Here is a 20,478-nt window from a genome sequence, read left to right on the forward strand (position 1 = left end):
GCAGTGACAGTAGGACAAAGAATGCGGACGGTCATGGGAAGAGACGAGAGGGAAACAGTAAGAGAAGAGGAAACAGGAGATCGAAAGGGCAGTGACAGAAAAGAGAATGATAAATAATAAGAGATAGAAAGTGAAGAAGAGCAGATATAGAGTAATGTATGGAGGCTGAAGTTGATGCTACACCACCTCTCTCTTACTCCCTCTAGCTCTCTCTCTCTCTCTTTCTCTCTCGCACACACACACACACACACACACACACACACACACACACACACACACACACACACACACACACACACACACACACACACACACACACACACACACACACACACACACACACACACACACACACACACACACACACACACACACACACACACACACAAACACATACACAGACTGTCTCTCCCCCCTCTCACTGACTGTCTCCTCTGTAATGGGCTCCAGATGTGGAGCTAAGGGGGGAGTGGAAGAGGGAGGAGGGGAGAGCTGCTTGTATGTTATCTGCGCGGGTGTAGAGAGAGACGCCCATCCGAGGGGACGCTGTCAGGCCTGATGGAGTGGCCAGGGCCTGGGGCGAGGGGTGCGGAGGACAAGAGGCGAGGAGGGGTACAGGGGGCGGGGGTTAGAGGGGGCTGAACATCTGGAATCACTTCAGGTCAGCCTGGCCTGGCCGTGAAAGGTGAGCCAGGGCGCCACTGCTGTACGGACATGCCACGGCCACGCACCCGACACCTAGTACTATCCCATATAGACTACCATACAGAAAACCTCCAAAGTGGGTAATGCAATCAAAAACCAATACAGCCAAAAGCAAACCCGAACACTGCCTGAAAATAATAACTTTCTCGTACACACCAAGGTGTACTAAGGACAAGGTGTAAAAAGGCTTGGACCGAACTGCTGAGATGTCAATCATCAGCAGTTTACAACAAGTAATGAAGGGCCAGTGAGTAGAAACAACTCTTGGTGACAGCCGCTGAGCACAACGAGGCCACTGGGCACCCAGTATTAGAGAGAGGATTTCCCTCCTCATAAATATCCGCTTTTTAAAGATGGAATATTTCAGTTTGTAGTAATCAGCACATCGGGAACAGCTTGAGATTTGGAGAGTAGAATTATTCTGAAGCAGAAGTCTGTCTCCGGGTTATCAAACACTTTTAAGGGGACTTGCACAACTTCCAAAAACCCATTTCCTCTCCAAACAGCCACTACTTCAAAGGTACTATTTCTTATATATATTTTTTAAACAAAGCCAATGTTCGAAATGGTCTCTGTTGCAGTGGTCGAATGGAAATTAGACTTGCTGTTATGGTTATTTTAAAGTATAAATGTTCTCTATGGATAAGTCCTCCCTTGAGTCATAGAAAGATAAAACTAACCATAGTAAAAAAGTTGATATGATTCACTTTGTTCACTCAATAGCTCAAAAAACAATGCATTCTGAAAATAACATTATATAATGTTAAATTATTCTAAAAGTGATCACATCTTTATATCCATTGAAATACTTTATTTCCCATGTGGATATCACGGATGGGTAGTGCAACTCTCAAATAGTTTTCAACCCTGTGAGTCCGACACAGTGGCTTTACTTTGCTTGAAGTGTATTTTATTCATATACATGATTATCTGTTACAAATAAAGGATATCATACCAAGATTAAGAGAAACTACAGTCTTGGATTCAGAAATAGGTTACATTAGCCTTTCCGGTATGGTGTACCATTACATGAATCAAAATGCGTCGGGGAAAAAAAAGTTTGCTTGTCAGTGGCATAAAATAGAAAGATACAGTATGTGAAAACTAAAATTCTTTAAATGTATAAATGTTTGCGACCTCCCAATTTGCATGGATAAGTCCTTGTTGTTGTTTGTTGTTGTTGTTGATCAGAAGGTTGCTCATCCCATTCTGGTGTTATAATCCTATTGATCAGCTCTATTATAAAAAGACATTCCATTTGAAAAGTAGCCCATACTGGTGTCTCCTCCTCACCCCCAGCAAGGCACTGTGGTCTTGAACGTGAGTCAAACTATAGACGGACACTGACAGTCTGACAATCAGATTATTTTGTCAGGGTCTGAGAGAACACTTCTCCGTTGATATCTTTGGAAATTAGCCTTTCATTCAGTCGACACCAAATTGAAAGAAATAATAAAGACGACTGAAGCATCCAGTCTCGGTCTCGGTGTCTTTGGTGTCATTGGAAGGTACAGACAGTGACGTTTCAGCGATGCTCAGGACAGGAGAGAGGCAGCTCACAGAAACAGCCTCTCCGATTTCCCCCGCGTCACTTGCTTTCTCATCTGATGCTTCAGGTATGAGGACAGTATAGGAAGCACGTCCATCACTATAGCGGCGACGCTCTGGAGCGAGAGGAGACTTCAAGCTAAAATTCCATGGAGGGTGGTCAGATCTTGATCATCCCTGTGGGGGGCCAGGCTGGGGTCTGACTGTCTTTCTGTGTGGGACAGATGTGAAGGAGAGAGTCCCTGCTCCTGCCCCCAGCCCCGCCGTGAAGCACTCTCTCCCCCCTCTCTCCTCAGTTAACCGTGGGCACCTGGTTCAAGCTGTACTCCTTGGCTTTGAGCCGCAGGTTGGCGATGCTGTTAGCCATGTTCATTCCCTGGGATGTATTGGGGTTGGAACATGTGGGGGGGTAGGTTGCCATGGTACTGGAGGAGAGAATGGAACAGAGGGAAAAGGTCAGAACTGTAACCAGCGGCGATCGAGCCAACATAGCAGTGTGAGTTCAACTAGAATAGCATCGATATTAACATCACAAAACTCATAATGAGGAAAAACATTAAATGTCTTTAATTGTTCATGGCTGTGAAAGTCAAGATTTTGGTAGTGTTTTTAATGATGGCAATGTTTTTTTTTAAATATCAAGACTACAAGCCAAAAAAAAAAAAAAGAAAGGAACCACATGTAGTAAAGTGAAAGAGTACTTGCTTTCTGAGGGCAGCATTTTCTGTGGTACTCGCATTGGCCCTCCCTCCGGCATTGGGTACCAGCTTAATAAGAATATATAAATGGTGTTTAAATGTATGTGTTAGCACGACCACATTAGTGTGATATTATTCACTGGTATTACTTCTGGTCATGTGACTATCCACTAGTGCATACAGCCAGGCCAGAAAAGTGTTCCCCACTGAGGTCCAATTGGAGAATGGAGCTTTTGGCTGTAGCAACCGGGTCAAACCTTTTATACTGAGTTTCATAAGGGGGGATTACTGTAAATCACAACCAATGTAACCAGAGTCACAAAAAATCCTGCCCAGTGGAGCCTGCTGTTGCTCTAATGTTCATTACTTGGTTTTGTATTTCAGAGAAGGTCGCAAGGGTCAACAGTGGATTTAATACAGTTTGTTTTCAGATTATCACCTCCTCATGAGGGTCATTGGATCTCGCCCCATCCCTTCTGTTAAGAAGAATTGAGAGAAGGAAGGAAAAGAAAGAGAGAGAGACTGACCTTTTTACAGATACTCTATAGATCTAGGAATAGGACTAGATCTATATTGTGCAATGTCACCGTAGATTACACAAAACATTCATGCATAATGGTTTGGAAATATAGGTCTCCGATTGCAACTGCCATGGACAGGGTATCATTAAAGTACACTACCATTAAAAATTTGGGGTCACTTAAAAATCTCCTTGTTATTTTTAAAGAAAAACTATTTTTTTGTTCATTAAAATAACATCAAATTGATCAGAAATACAGTGTAGACATTGATTAAAAAACAAGGACATTTTTAAGTGACCCCGAACTTTTGAACGGTAGTGTATATGGAAAGTCCTTGGAGAGAGTGTAGAACTGGAGAAAATAAAATGAGAGAGTGAGGAGAGAGAGAGATAAAGAGAGGGGGGGGGTCTGACTGAATTTGATCACTGAAGCTTTGATAAACAAGGCCGTGCTTTTCTAACATTACTTTTAGCACAAATCCCCAAAAACTAAACACACTATAAACTAAACCTGACTATTGTTTATCAAAGCCAAGGTTGAATACAGTGACAGTTTCCTTGGATCCAGGCGGCAAGCGGACCAACAGAGGGATCTATAGGGGTTAGTGTAAACATGAGGAGTATGTACAGGTGAGATGAGGAGGTGAGATGTAAAGGGAGGAAATGAAACAACAACAGACAGCAGCGGGGTATTATGGAAGGGTGATGGGGCTGGAGGTGAGGGGTGGTGGGGTGTTAGTGAGGGGAAAGAGGGTTGGAGGTTATGGATGGTGGGGTGTTATGGACGGTTTGGGGTCTGAGGTTAGGGTGGTGTTTAGGAACGGGTGGTACGGTTAGATGTGATTATTGCTAGAGGAATGGGTGGGTAGAGTGAGAGAGGGAGCCCGAGGACGCAGGGGAGTCAGGACAGGGGCGAGAGGGTCTACCTGTAAGGAGAGGCACTACCCCATGACAGGTAATCGTTTGGGCGGGGGGCAGGGCGAGGTACGATGGGCTGCTCTATGGCCGTGACGTCCCCGGAGTAGGACTTGAGGAGCGAGGCGTTCTTGCTGGCCAACATGGCGCGCTCATTCCGACGGAACTTTGCCCTTCTATTCTGAAACCACACCTGGAGAAAAACAGCAGAATGTGAGAGAACATTCTCATTCAAGGAATTAACATACAGTGGGGAGAACAAGTATTTGATACACTGCCGATTTTGCAGGTTTTCCTACTTACAAAGCATGTAGAGGTCTGTAATTTTTATCATAGGTACACTTCAACTATGAGAGACGGAATCTAAAACAAAAATCCAGAAAATCACATTGTATGATTTTTAAATAATTAATTTGCATTTTATTGCATGACATAAGTATTTGATCACCTACCAACCAGTAAGAATTCCGGCTCTCACAGACCTGTTAGTTTTTCTTTAAGAAGCCCTCCTGTGGCTAGGCCACTCCAGGACCTTGAGATGCTTCTTACGGAGCCACTCCTTAGTTGCCATGGCTGTGTGCTTCGTGTCGTTGTCATGCTGGAAGACCCAGCCACGACCCATCTTCAATGCTCTTACTGAGGGAAGGAGGTTGTTGGCCAAGATCTCGCGATACATGGCCCCATCCATCCTCCCCTCAATACGGTGCAGTCGTCCTGTCCCCTTTGCAGAAAAGCATCCCCAAAGAATGATGTTTCCACCTCCATGCTTCACGGTTGGGATGGTGTTCTTGGGGTTGTACTCATACTTCTTCTTCCTCCAAACACGGCGAGTGGAGTTAGACCAAAAAGCTCTATTTTTGTCTCATCAGACCACATGACCTTCTCCCATTCCTCCTCTGGATCATCCAGATGGTCATTGGCAAACTTCAGACGGGCCTGGACATGCACTGGCTTAAGCAGGGGGACCTTGCGTGCGCTGCAGGATTTTAATCCATGACGGCGTAGTGTGTTACTAATGGTTTTCTTTGAGACTGTGGTCCCAGCTCTCTTCAGGTCATTGACCAGGTCCTGCCGTGTAGTTCTGGGCTGATCCCTCACCTTCCTCATGATCATTGATGCCCCACGAGGTGAAATCTTGCATGGAGCCCCAGACCGAGGGTGATTGACCGTCATCTTGAACTTCTTCCATTTTCTAATAATTGCGCCAACAGTTGTTTCCTTCTCACCAAGCTGCTTGCCTATTGTCCTGTAGCCCATCCCAGCCTTGTGCAGGTCTACAATTTTATCCCTGATGTCCTTACACAGCTCTCTGGTCTTGGCCATTGTGGAGAGGTTGGAATCTGTTTGATTGAGTGTGTGGACAGGTGTCTTTTATACAGGTAACGAGTTCAAACAGGTGCAGTTAATACAGGTAATGAGTGGAGAACAGGAGGGCTTCTTAAAGAAAAACTAACAGGTCTGTGAGAGCCGGAATTCTTACTGGTTGGTAGGTGATCAAATACTTATGTCATGCAATAAAATGCAAATTAATTATTTAAAAATCATACAATGTGATTTTCTGGATTTTTGTTTTAGATTCCGTCTCTCACAGTTGAAGTGTACCTATGATAAAAATGACAGACCTCTACATGCTTTGTAAGTAGGAAAACCTGCAAAATCGGCAGTGTATCAAATACTTGTTCTCCCCACTGTAAGTATCCTCGAATGAAAGCAGTCCGATTGATAATGACAATAATTATATACGTATAAATTACAGTAAATAAACATATTTTAATACCTTTTATAAATCCTTTACAAAATACATCTATGTAAATGATCACTCATATCTTTATACAGTATTTTAGAACTTATATCATATCTAGCTCCTAAATGTATTGATTTTAACTACTTCTCCATGACATCCATGTTTTAAATTTTTACAATGTGTAAAATAGGTTTACATGCATGATCGAACGGGCAATTCTTCAAACCTTTGTTCATATCTATAGATACTGTAACATAATATAGCCGTATCGCTCAGCATGATGACCAAATACTGTCCTTTCAACAACCAAACTTCCTCACGGTGCTTCGAGCCTGTGATACTCAACCACACACACTCACACGTTTTGTTCTTCACGCACGCACACACACTCTCTCTTTCACACACGCGCACGCACGCACGCACGCACGCACGCACGCACGCACGCACACACACACACACACACACACACACACACACACACACACACACACACACACACACACACACACACACACACACACACACACACACACACACACACACTGTCACACGTCTCCTTTATTAGTAGATCAAGGGGCCTGACTGGGATTACTAATAATGGCGTTCCACACCGAAATCAAATCCATTATTTAACGCTTTGGGAGCGCTGAGGCTCTTGGAGGCACAGTGTCCACTTACGCACTACTTCAGGAATGAGCCCAAAGTCTCTTTTATCAAAGGATTTCTGCATCTCACTCTGGTACGCATTAATCGCAGATGTGTTTTCTCTCTCTCTCTCTCTCTCTCTCTCTCTCTCTCTCTCTCTCTCTCTCTCTCTCTCTCTCTCTCTCTCTCTCACACACACACACACACAACTGTACCATCAAGATCTACCCGAGATGATTGAAGAATGTGTAGATATTGTACATTATCTTGTCCGAGTTACATAAATAGGCTACAAGGTTCTATTGGTCCTATTAGTTTCCATAATGAGAGTCTAAGTGCCTGGGGATCACCTATTAGGATTTTGCTGAGGAGTCTTTCTTATGATGAGATAACATAAGGACCCACAGTCACCTGGCGCTGTTAGGATTACAGTGTTGACTGCTTGGGGGGCGAGGTCCTCTGTGGCTCAGTTGGTAGAGCATGGTACTTGCAACACCAAAGCTGTGGGTTCTATCCCCGATGGGTCCACCCATACAAAAAAATGCATGCGCGCATACAAAATCGCTTACTATGGTCCTACCTGCACCCGTGCCTCTGTGAGGTTGACCCTGCGTGCCAGGTCCTCTCTGACGAAGGCGTCGGGGTAGTGTGTCCTCTCGAACACCCTCTCCAGAGCCTGCAGCTGGCTGCTGTTGAATGTAGTTCTGTTCCTTCTCTGTTTCCTCTTTTTCTTCTCCTCCGCGTTCAGCTGCTCATCTACAACACAACACAACACAACAACAACAACATTGTCAGATGCAGGAAATAAGAGAAGAACTGTAGACCATCCGCCTTTGCACTGGCACGGGATTAACTATAATCTAAACTCTAGAGACGAAAGTAAATGTCCGCTCACTGTTTGCTGCCTGCATCCGAATATGTATTTCTATATCCCACATTTGATTATTGAATTTATACACATACATGTTCACATAGACAAGCACACTACCATGTTTTGACTATGATTGTTTTTAGTGTGTGAAAGCTCTATTTGAGTGGTCCACAATGTGTGTTTTGTCTGTATTTTGTATTGTAAATGATTGCGTCATTGTTGAGGGACACTTTAATAAATGTCTCTGACTCAAACTCCACTAGGATAGCGACATACCCGTGTATAATATACGGAATACAGGCACACACAGGCTTACAGTACACATAAACACATTTCTTGTCAAGATCACCATATCGTCATCAAGTGTGTCCACTGTGTACTATTTTCTACAACTCTTGGTGGCAACAAGCTCAGTTTGTTGTCATCATATAGTGTAATGAGTGGAGAGAAAAGGCTTTTCTCGTAAATCAGAAACTATATATCTGCTTTATTTCTCTTCTCAGAGGATGCATGACCTGACTTCTTCTATGATCGTATTGTGTTAAGCATCACAGACATTTCTACTGTTGCTACAGTCATGTGTTAATACAAAGTAAGCCGACACATCCCTTTTGCGGGATAGTTGCAATTTCACACTGAAGGACAAAAATGTAGTGTTCCCACAATACATGGAGGTGATTTTTGCCCGTCCGTTGTAGAGGAAGCCCATGGTGAATGTGACATGATTGAGTCTTTCTGACGGCACGGTACAACCGCCCTAGTGTATCATTGAAGGCCTAATCTCATAGCAACAATAATTGTGTTGCCAAGCAACAACGCACACACATTTGCACTTTTACACATTGTGTGAAACAGAATAGAGTATAGTTTGGACTATTTCACCAATCACATTATCTTATCTAAAGTTTGGTTTTTGATGTGCATAACAAGAATGCATGCTAGCCCATAGCGCAGTCCTAAAATAAAATATTAAATCCGTATCTCATCCATTTCCACATTTTATATACATATGTTTAATATCAGGAATATACAAATGTCAAGAATATAACCGGACAGACTAATAATACAAAACAGATTGCGCACTGTCTGTCCACATTGAGAACACAATTCCAGTGCTAATTCGCATCTAATTCGTGTCTTAACCATAGGATATTATTCATCTGTAACCAAATTCTGAATGCTGTAAAGTTGCAATGCACTCATTTAAATATGGTATTTCGTTGTAAACTAATAATGAAAGACGAAAAACTGCCAAGTCAAAAGGGGATCGCAGCAGACCACATTACAGGACTTAAATGCTAGTTGTGTTATTATTGTGTAATTAATATGAATGATATGTATTACTATTGTAATGGGCTTGGAAAATGGCCTTCAAAAATAAATATTGATAAATTTAGCATGGAAAAATGTTATATACACTATTTTCACAAGACAACATCTGCCATAATATTATAATCATAATATGTGTTATTGGATACAATTTTGCTGCTTTTTTTCCTTGCCAAAAAGGCTAATGTGTCATTTCGAAATGAACTTAAAACATTAGGCCTAAATGAAAATCACTAGGCTAATTCTGCACTAGGAAAATGTTTGTCCCTGGTACAGGAATGAATTTGAAACATGTTTTTATTATGGGAAGGATTAAGACACAATCATCTTAACACATTCGGCCAAAATTGCAGTTATTGTTTTCTTACTGAAAAATTGTGAGATGCTTCACTGGAGGCTGACCTAGCACACTTCCAACAAAGCTTTTAGGTGGTAAATGGGGTGAAAACCATCGCATTAAAGCAGATGGTTATAAATCAAGTGGATTTAAGCCTAAACCAAATTTAAGTCATTTAGCAGACGCTCTTATCCAGAGCGACTTACAAACCAAATTATAATAGTCTCGAGCCTACTGCGAGGTGATCCCATGCAAAAATAGTTTGGGGAATCGGTTAAAGCTCGTGTGAAAATGCTGGTAATATATTTTCAAAGTGAGAGAATTCACTACAATAATTTATTTATTGGCTTTGCTTGATGGTAATTATCCAAGCTATGTGCACCTCCTAATATCACAACACGGGTATTGTTTGTTTTCGATGAATGTGTTTAAGAATTCCAAACATTACACAAACATCCAACGTGATTCATTAAGGAACATATTTATTCTTGACAAGCAGATCAAATGAGGTTTTGTTAATTGATCCGGTAATTGTCAGAGCCATGTCTAGCAGACAGATCAGATAATTATGACAAAATGATTAGGTATAAATATTCTGAAGTTGTTTGACAAGCGAAATAGCTTTTGAATTAACGACATCACCTAGCGCCTTCCCTTACCCATGTTTCTCACACACCTCTCCTCGAGGTCTGATTTACCCATATCATAACAATAACAGTCATTAAACCCTAACGTTTCTGTCAACCTCTCCAAATGACTCTGGATATGAGGGCGTATCACCCGGGACCTGACTGGTTTATTTACTCTCTCAACGGCATGCCTGAGTGGGAAAGCACCACTGTGTTATTTGGCTTGTACTGGGGTGTATTCAAGTTTACTTCAGTCTCATCAATCGCCTTTTTAAAATAGTCATAGACAAACCATAGGTCAGGCTATCCTGACCCATTTGAAGTCATCTAGGCAGTTGTGAACGGCTCAATAGTAGTGGTTTGATTTATTATTGTAAAGCTTGACTTATTTTACTGACCATATCCACCAACATTGCCATACTTCGTTGACATCAAAGTGTTAATGGTGAATGAATGGCCATTTTTAGTGTAGCCGTCAGATATGATATATTACCGCGAGTCACGAAGGATTGCTTCCATGCGCGCGGTAGGCTGGACAAGCCTGGACAAGACTAAATGAAAATAAATTAAAGTAGCTTCCAGTAGCTTCCAGTAGCCTGTGTAAGGGTCATACAATTCGTGGCTCCATAGAGTCCCACTTAAATTACAGATGGCGCACACCATAATGGGTTCAACCATCAAACAATGCGGATTATTTTGCGGATTAAAACCCTCTCAAAATGGGTTTATATACCCTATATAGACCTACACTCTTAGAAAAAAGCTGCTAACTAGAGCATAAAAGGAGTCTTCGGTTATCCCCATAGGATAAGCTTTTGAAGAACCATTTTTGGTTCCAGGTAGAACCCTTTCGGTTCCAGGAAGAACCCAATTGGGATTCATGTGGAACCCTTTCCCCAGTGGGTTCTGCATGGAACCTAAACAGTTCTACCTGGAACCAAAAAGGGTTCTACCTGGAACTGAAAAGGGTTCTCCTGTGGGAACAGCCTAAGATCCCTTTTGGAACCCTTTTTTCAAGCTTGTAGCCTGCATTTGCTAATGTAGCCGAGAAAATATATTTCTGCGTTAAGGTGCTGATGACAACCTCAGTCCCGAGTGTATAGGCTGCACTTGGAGTGCACTTTGCACTTACTCTCCTGCTGAGTGGTGTCGCTCCCACTGGTCAGACCAGGGGACTCCAGCATATTCCTCCCCGCCTCACCGACACTCTCGTCCGCCTGGGTCCCAACCCTTTCTCCGGCCTCCTCCAGGTCCAACAGGTGGCTCACGGAGAAGTTTTTTTTGGCTTGAAGGTTTTCCAGATTGGATGTAATCGAACTCTCCAAACGATTTGATATCGTTGCTTGCCTGTCCATTCCATGTGCATAGCTAGAAGTCATGACGCAAATAGGACGCAGTAAAATAAAAAAAAACTGAGCAATAATAATAAGCGAGCCAAATTGATCCCAGAACTCACGAACAGGAACAGCGCCTCCAAACCAGCAGAGAAGCCTACGTTTTCCAAGCAAAGCAAAGTTGCGGCTCACATCCAGACGGAACAGTAGTGGTAAACCAAACTTCTACAGACAGAGGAGAAAAGCTTTTCTCCTCGTTTGTTTCCCGGGATCACAAATATCTACGCATCTGGCCCATCCATACACGCGCATAAACAACAAATATAGGTCACCATATAAAATCACAGCATCCTGCAGCTGGGTTTTCAAGAAGTACTCTTAAAAAGTCCTGTCCCACTTCCCACTCCTGTTGACTCACGGTCGCAACTGACTGAGTTTAGTAGAAAGTGCTGATGGCGAACAGATGCGCTCGTGTGTGCGTAAAGCTGGCTCAGCTCAGCAATGGCACTGAGAGGCTGGACGCCGCCGCCTTTCTTGGAGCTATTGCTTTTTCTCAGTGAGAATCAGTCGACATTCTCTCTCTCTCTCTCTCTCTCTCTTGCTCCCCCCCTCTCTCTTTCTCTCTCTCTCTCTCTCTCGCTCTCGCTCTCTCCTTCTCGCTGCTTCTCTCTCGCCCTGCAACTTCAAACGAGCCTCACGCTGGCACGCTGCGGATGCTGCCTGTACCAGCCGGGGAGTAAATGAAACGCTGAGACCCCTGGGAGGGTATATGGACCCTAATAGGAACCCGTAATTACGTGCGATGCCTTTGTGCTGTTTCTGACGTTTCACAGACCCCCTCTCTATTCTCCCGTCCTCCTAAAGCTCTGCCCTCCACTTCAGCAGCACACACCGCACCAACAACATATCCACCACCCAGAACCCACTGATTAAGGCTTTTAACGAACCTTTGGCAACCTTAACCAAACCCTTAATTGGAACCAGCGGCGCGAAGAGCCCCGCGAGCTCTGTAGGGGAGGCGTAATTATCCCCCAGTGCGATGATAGAGCCAGTAAAGAGATATTAACTGTCGGGGTACTCGGCCCCAGACCAAATCACTATTACTGCACGGGATTCAGCCGTGGCCCATGCCTCCATTTTCCTCAGATATGTGGACATTGAAGGATAGGTCATACTGTAAATGCTATGTTTGATAAAAGCTTTAAGAAGAGACATTGACAAGACATTTCGTCTGCCCGTTGCAGCTATTACATGGATGGCTACAATAGGTAAAGTTCAACATAATCCAAACATAAAAAAATGTCAACCAATATATTATTAGGAATAAACTGTGATGATGCAATTATTGTCATAGGTTAGCTAAGTTTCCCCCTGGCACACAATGGTACAACCAAAACCAAACCCCAGACATTCTATTAGGCTACACAAGCCGTTGTCTGACAAACATACATTTGTTAGACTTTGGGTTTAGAATTGGGGTCTCATTTTGTGCACGCTCTGAGTTGGGGTCTTGACAGGGGGGCTAGGGGTGGGATGTAGGAATGAAGAAGGAATGGGGAGTGAGGGGGGGGGGGGGGCTCCATGTGTTTAGATGGGAGCTAGGAGTAGACTATATAAGCTCCAAGCTGCTATAGACATCCCAGCTTCCATCCCCTGATCTGGGAAAAGAACACTTGATGCCATCAAAGACATGCAATTGAATCCAGATGCGCTGCTTTAGTTCTTTCCATGTATTTAATTTAATGAAGGCGCGGGGACAAAGTAGACTTTTTCATCATTAGTTTCCCCTCCAGATTCTATTTTCCTGGCTACACGTCCATGCTGGTGCCAGCGTAAAAAGCCTCCCCAAAAGTCTCGGCCTAAACCTCTTCTCTTCTTCAAGTTTCATATACTATTTTCACTCCAGCTTTAAAAAATATTCTACGAGAAAGTTAGAAGCCTATCATTCATGTTGGTCTGACCAAAAAGTCAATGCAACTTCCATGAAATGTGCCATCCTATAGGTGTGACCTTACCTTTGAATCAACATTGTTTCCACGTCATTTCAACCCCAAAAATCAAAGTGGTGACGTTGAATCAGTGGAAAACTGATTGGATTTGCAAAAATTCATCAAAGTAAGGGCATTTCGTCTTTTTTCATTCTAATTTTTATCTAAGTCCAATGGCTTGTTGAAATGTTTTGTTGAATTTCACGTTGCATTTACGTTAATTGACAACTCAACCAATTGTAAATCAAAACTCAACATTGAACTAATGTCTATGCCCAGTGGGAGTATACACCTAAGGAACCAACATTGATATTATTTTATTTTTTTATTAATCCCCAGATGGAATACTCATATGTATGCCTTGTTTAGCGTGGCACATGTATGTACTAAATGTCGTATTCAATGTAGTAATGGGAACTTTTATTAAACTGTTTTGCTCGAAAAAGTTCAAATTATAAACAAAACGTTTTATAACTCATATGTGTGCTTAAAAATCTGAAACATCGTTGCCCATCTTACAAGGAACCAAATATGCCCTTGCGATACAGGTGCGCCTTTACGCACGCACATTTTATAGGGCAAATGTTTGCAATCTTTTTTTTTAAACTTTTTTTTTTAACGTAATATATTTATTATTTCAATTCATTATTTAACCTTGTAAAACGTAATAAGCCCAGATTCACTGAGATATTACGAACAATGGAGAAGATCAAACTAATTGAATGTAAATGGGAAGCGACGAAAGTGAGACGTGCTCAGTCACCATGAAAAACCTTTATTGTAGTTATTATTTTCCCCCTATTGCCTCGATGTAACGTCCTTGAATTCTCAGTTTCAATAAGATCATTTGATCACACACTTCACACTTACTTTTGGCCTGTTATTTTTCATTACAAATCAATCATTGTTTCGTACATCTAAGGAATTCACTCTGGTTATTAAACAAATAGCTACAGGAATAAGGGAAACGTAATGTACTACGATCATGTTGATACGTAGGCCTGTTTGTGAAAGCAGCTGTAAGTAAATATAGGATACAGGGAATCGTATAGACACGTCATAGAAAGATATTTTTAAAATAAGTCTTCAGTTTTCAAGCTGCAATAATTGTGTACCACAATTAGGCCTACAGTGCTGAAAACATTTATACAAAATGAATGTTTGGGAAGCTGTTTAGACTGGAATACAGAAACTGAAATAACAATAATATGAAATAATACTAATAATAATAACCAAATGGTTTGAAATAATCGTGCATCAATACTATATAACAAGGCATTTATAATTAATTAAAATTGAGCTGTATAGAGCAATGACATAAAAATATGCATGCTCTAAAATGTATTTCCATTATTTGAGAAGCATGAAACCGTTGCCCACAGAAGAGTGCAACAGCAGCGGTTGGCTTTATAATCAGAATCAGCGCGGGTGAATTAATTTCACTCGCGCAGGGCTTTGTAAACTCTGTGTGTTGTTTAATCGGGAACAGATTGTTTTGTCGGAACACCACACACAGGCAGTTCGCAATTAACGCTCCGAGTTCATCTTAAATAGAGTCAGAGAGAGAGAGAGAGATTGAGAGAGAGAGAGAGTGGCTCATGTCCCTTCAGCCAGAAACCAGTCCCAAACCGCGAATAGGGGACTGAAATTACGCACATACTATGCCGCACCGGCAATACCGTTATCAATACTATCTAAGTGGAAACCCTTGTAGTAAATTATCTACTGTTATTACCTCGAACCAGTTAAAATCAAATAGCTTCTGTGTGATAAATTGATTTAGATGATCTCAATTAGAAATTGACCATTTTTATTATATTGTTATTGAAAGCATCTGCCAATTGTGGATTTTGATGTTGTAATCAGAACAGATCTGACGATGAGAATTCCCTTGTTGCTGCAATCAGGGATGGAGAGGAAGGGTGTGGGGGCTGTAGGCAACACATGGTATCCCGTACAGAATATGGAAAGTCAACAAGGAGGCCATTTACTCTCAATTAGGTAAATAAGGTCCAATCAGCACCAAGGGTCACTGGACAGCACTGCGGCCAGCCAGCCACCCCGGCCGATAGAGACGCATGCCGCTGCCTGAGATGGGTGCAAGTCATTCAGCCAAGGAAAATGCAAACTTTTACTTAAGACACCACAGAATCAACAACAATGCAATAGAAAAACACAAAGTGTGAGTTTTCATTGGGGTTGCGTAAGCGCTGGTTGGTTGACCATTGCTGCAAGTAGCCTTTTCAATGTCAATCCATGCACATTATCCTCACACGAAATATTTTTCCCGAACAATTTCCAACAATTTTGATACAATTGTTATTTTACCTATGTGTATTTATTCACACAATTATTTAAACATCATTTTTTTTAACAAGTAACGAAAATTCTAACTAAAGACCAACTGAAATCATATTCGATAGGCTATTGACTTTCGTTCAATAAACTATAGGCCTAGCACAGTTTCTAAATTATTCATTGCAATACAAATGTTATGTTTAAAGAGGAAATGAATATGTCTGATTCCAAATGTGTCTATTCATATAGGCTAGTAGTAGGCTAGGCCAAGTCTAAATGATTATTCTACTGCTGATAGTCGTTTTCAGGCGATGTCTATTTGCCCAAGAGTCTTCCAGCGTCACTAGCAACATGAAAAGGCAAAAACAAATTTTCGCCAAAAGGTAAATTCAGGGTTCATATATATATGCAATGATTAATGATTCATATATATATATAAATGCCTAGCTACATTGATTTCAATATGGCTGTGGTTAACACATCGGCCTACCCATTTAGAAATAACTGCTTGATAAATAACGTGATCCAAGAATCTCAAATATAGGCTACACATTGGCTTGTTAGAGCCTTTTCCACAAACATTCGTTTTTACCGCCCTAAGTAAACTGCATAGATACATTATGCAGTGCAGTTATAATTTAACTCTCCACCATTAAGTATAATTTACAAATAATTAACAAATATCAGTTGTTTAATGTCAGTGTACTTTTTCTTGATAGACCTGACTTGAAATTAAACGTGTACTTTTCCATATACATCTTGAGGAATTGTTCGTGGTGGAACCAACGTGATTTCTTTTAATTAATTAATTGGCGATATTATTTTCGTGTCTCATGGATCCAGATTGATCTCTGCGTTCACAAGTGAAACAGAATGGTGAACGCAGCGATCAGCCTGAGGCTAAAATAATTTAGCATTTTCATTCATTAAAACATTTGGGCATAGGCTATTTGTCCTATGCCTTAATTATTAATGTTTTGTGCAAATTATGTTAATTTCATTATTGGGCCAACATTTCCCATAGCCCACAGTGCCAAAGTCAAAATTCAATAACGCCGATGAGCCAGATGGCGGAGATTTTCAGTAAAAGTTGATCTCACGGCTTCTCTGTGGTCGGTTCTCGGGTTACACGGCTTTCCTCAACCTGTATAGGGACGCTAGCGCCACATAAATCACACAGTGCTCTAGAAGTCCGCCGCTCTCTGAAGTTGTTTGGCCCTACCGCCTCACCAAACCAAATGGCTAATAGTCATTTCCAATTCGTGTTATTGTAGTCTTCTACCTTATAGCCTATAGATCGCATAATCATTGGGCCAATACCCCAATTATACTACTGCTGAATTATCAAAAACCAGGCCTCGATAGAGCTAAATGAAAAGACTGGCTCCAAGTCAGGGCTGATTTTTCCATTTTGATTTTCCCATACAAGAAAAGTCGCTAAACTATTTTCTGAGGAAGCATAGTCCTGCACGCAACTAGCCTTTAAACATTCGTCAGTAAATAACACATTGTTGTTATTAAAACAAATGAGTAAAATATCATTTCAGGCAGGATATCAAAAGCATTAAAGCGGTGACCTGTGAGGTGGAGGGGACATTCAGTGGTCACTCACTACTCGCTAACTAATTAAAATACTGGGGTTTATGGTCTCTCTTTCAGACGGCCAGATGTGACCAAATCGCTGTAAAATCCCAGAGTGGTGGACTTTAAAATGACTTGAGTTCGAAAATATTCTCAGTTAATTCCACCCGGCAGCACAAACTCCAAGGAATCCGTTTCATCCAAATACCCTTCAGCCGTTCAGTTAGAAAGACAGATTGAAACAGATCATTCAAAATACCTCTTTCTGAAGATGAAGATGACAAAAACAAAACCTATAAATCAGATATAAAAGACATACAGGTTTCTCATCCATTTCATTATAATACTTTATTCACATGAATTCAACAGACCTAGATGATATGAGCAACATATAACCAAGTGTTACTGTTAACAGGTTTTGTGCAGTTGCATATGTTCAGAATATATGTGCATTCTTTACAAAAGAAAGGACAAAACATACCTAAATACAAACTGCAGTGTAAAATAAACGTTGAAATATCCAGCCGCTTTAAATAATCCAATTTCAAAACAAAACTACAGATCTGTTGGATCTAAACATATTCACATGAATGTGTTATCTTCAAGGTTAAGAGAAAAAAAAGTATACACAATTGATCATTTGGTACCAGGGGCACACACAGGGACAGAAAGTTCGTTCTACACACAAAACAGCCAGCTGCAGCACATTCATATTAGATACATGTTATATTGCTGCAGGCACATTTGTTCCATAGAGCGCCACTGAAAACCAGCTCTTCTAAATCCATAATGGTATGTAACGGCCGAGGAGCAGTTTCCTCCGAGAGAATACATACATACATTATGAGATATCACCTTACCATTCTGCAAGTCTTTACCAAGGAAGCCCACTGTGACTGGCAGAGACCGAGTTGGGGTTTGAGAAATACCAGCACTTGATAGCAAAAACCCCCAAGATAATATGTTGATCTACGACATACAGACAGACTAGATCTGGTACAGTGCTGCTTTATTGAACATTAGTATCTTATATTCATCTGTACCCTGGAACTGCACAGAGGAACGCTCAGGGGGTAAAACGTTAACCACCTCCTTTCAAACCAGACCAACTCTAAAACGGATATGCTTTCAATTCTACATTTTGCTTCGGAAGAAATGACGGAGAGAGAAAGAAAGAGAGAGCATTCACTTCTGATGTCAGGTCAAATGTTGTGTAAAAGAAGAGCTTGAGGCAGAGCCACATTACGAGCACACAGACAAAGCACCCCCAACAAACAATAACAAAATACTCATGTTTGTTCTACAATGAAGACTCAGTTCTCAGTGAGCTAGTTCTCAGGCATCACATGCATACAAATCTAGGGAAGACTGGACAGCATTCCCTCCATCTTCCTGGACCTTCTCCACTCCCTGGTTGTCTGTGGCACTCATCCTCTGTTCCTCCTCCTCCCGCTTCTCCTCACTCTTCCTATCCTCCTCCTGTTCCTCCTCTGTGGCCTGAAAGGTGTAGTGGCTGCAGAAGCTCCTCCAGCTTGTGGGCCTTACAGAGCTTGTTCTGCCGGATGATGGCCCAGGTGCTCCGTCAGTTGCTCTTTATCTCAGTCTTCTTGTGTAGGTCCAGCTTGGCCGTCACATGCTCAGCCTCCGCCTTCTCATAGCGCTTCCTGAACAGCAAAGGAGAGAAGACGGACGGAATTGTGAATATACTTAATAGTTTATTTTGTAGCAATTCATGGAATTTCAGAGAAAAGGGACTGCGTGTGTAGAGCGAGAGACGTTTAGAGCGGCAGGGAGCATAGCCCTAGCGGTTAGAGCGTTGGCCAGTAACCAAAAGGTTGCTTGTTCAAATCCCCGAGCCAACAAGGTGAAGAACCTGTCTATGTGTCCTTGAGCAAGGAAGGCACTTAATCCCAATTGCTCCAGAGTCGCTGTTGTCAATGGCAGACACTCGCTGTGACCCCACTCTCAAAGGGTGTTGCTAGGGCATTTTACCACATCTGCAAAGGAGATGATCGTGGACTATAGGAAAAGGAGGACCGAACAGTAACATTAACATCGACAGGGCTGTGTGAAGCGGGTTGAGAGTTTCAAGTTTCTTGGTGTCCACATCACCAACGAACTATCATGGTCCAAACACACCAAGAAAGTTGTGAAGAGGGCACGACAACACCTTTTCCCCCTCAGGAAACTGAAAAGATTTGGCATGGGTCCCCAGATCCTCAAAAAGTTCTACAGCTGCACCATCGAGAGCATCCTGAGCGGTTGCATCACTGCCTGGTATGGCAACTGCTCGGCATCTGATCGTAAGGCGCTACAGAGAGTAGCGTGTACGGCCCAGTACATCACTGGGGCCAAGCTTCCTGCCATCCTGAACATATATACTAGGCGGTGTCAGAGGAAGGCCCAAAATTTGTCAAAGACTCCAGCCATCCGAGTTGTAGACTGTTCTCTCTGCTACCGCACGGCAATCCACAGATCCACAGATAACGGAATCTCTATTGCACTCCACACTGCCCTTTCCCACCTGGAGAAAAAAGGAACACCTATGTGAGAATGCTATTCATTGACGACAGCTCAGTGTTTAACACCATAGCGCCCTCAAAGCTCATCACTAAGCTATGGACCCAGGGACTTAACATCTCTTTCTGCAACAGTATCCTGAACTTCCTGACGGTCCGCCCCCAGGTGGTAAGGGTAGGTAACAACGCATCCGCCACGCTGATCCTCAACATGGGGGCCCCTCAGGGGTGCGTGCTCAGTCCCCTCCTGTACTCCCTGTTCACTCATGACTCCATGGCCAGGCACGACTCATCATTAAGTTTGCAGATGACACAACAGTGGTAGGCCTGATCACCAACGACGATGAGACAGCCTATAGGGAGGAGGTCAGAGACCTGGCCGTGTGGTGCCAAGATAACAACCTCTCCCTCAATGTATTGTGGACTATAGGAAAAGGAGGGTCGAGCACGCCCCCCATTCTCATCGACGGGGCTGTAGTGGAGCAGGTTGTTTGGTGTCAAGTTCCTTGGTGTCCACATCACCAACAAACTGTCATGGTCCAAACACACCAAGACAGTCATGAAGAGGACACGACAAAGCCTATTCCCCCTCAGGAGACTGAAAAGAATTAGAATGGGTCCTCAGATGCTCAAAAAGTTCTACAGCTGCACCATTGAGAGCTTCCTGACTGGTTGAATCACTGCCTGGTATGGTAACTGCTCAGCCTCCGACCGCAAGGCACTACAGAAGGTAGAGCGTACGGCCCAGTACATCACTGGGGCCAAGCTTCCTGCCATCCTGGACCTCTATACCAGGCGGTGTTAGAGGAAGTCCCTA

The 20,478-nt window shown here is 42.5% G+C and overlaps 1 protein-coding gene and 1 pseudogene across 3 annotated transcripts; both read right to left on the reverse strand.

The window, feature by feature from the left end:
• Positions 1 to 1,593: 1,593 nt before the first annotated feature.
• LOC139578746 (paired mesoderm homeobox protein 1-like) lies at positions 1,594 to 11,960 on the reverse strand. 3 transcript variants are annotated; one of them, XM_071406726.1, is made up of 5 exons: positions 11,074 to 11,775; positions 7,356 to 7,531; positions 4,398 to 4,579; positions 2,959 to 3,020; positions 1,594 to 2,678 (listed from the first exon to the last, which is right to left on the reverse strand). In XM_071406726.1, exons 1-5 carry the CDS (start codon positions 11,318 to 11,320, stop codon positions 2,623 to 2,625), a joined length of 723 nt encoding a protein of 240 aa, XP_071262827.1. In that variant the 5' UTR covers positions 11,321 to 11,775; the 3' UTR covers positions 1,594 to 2,622. The 3 variants fall into 3 exon arrangements, with proteins under 3 accessions (XP_071262827.1, XP_071262826.1, XP_071262828.1); XM_071406727.1 differs by having other exon boundaries at positions 1,606 to 2,678; positions 2,955 to 3,020; XM_071406725.1 differs by lacking the exon at positions 2,959 to 3,020 and having other exon boundaries at positions 11,074 to 11,960.
• Positions 11,961 to 17,560: 5,600 nt separating this feature from the next.
• LOC139579694 (uncharacterized) overlaps positions 17,561 to 20,478 on the reverse strand; it is a 34,749-nt pseudogene continuing 31,831 nt past the window's right edge.

This window comes from Salvelinus alpinus, chromosome 6 (genome assembly GCF_045679555.1).
Source record: "Salvelinus alpinus chromosome 6, SLU_Salpinus.1, whole genome shotgun sequence".
NCBI lineage: Eukaryota > Metazoa > Chordata > Actinopteri > Salmoniformes > Salmonidae > Salvelinus > Salvelinus alpinus.

Coding starts and splice junctions, on each gene's coding strand:
- LOC139578746 (XM_071406727.1), bottom strand. CDS start 11,320: ATGACTTCTAGCTATGCACATGGAATGGACAGGCAAGCAACGATATCA. Junction 4,580..7,355: donor TCACAGAGGCACGGGTGCAG/GTAGGACCATAG, acceptor GTTTTTCTCCAG/GTGTGGTTTCAGAATAGAAG. Junction 3,021..4,397: donor GGTAGTGCCTCTCCTTACAG/GTAGACCCTCTC, acceptor ATTCTTATTAAG/CTGGTACCCAATGCCGGAGG.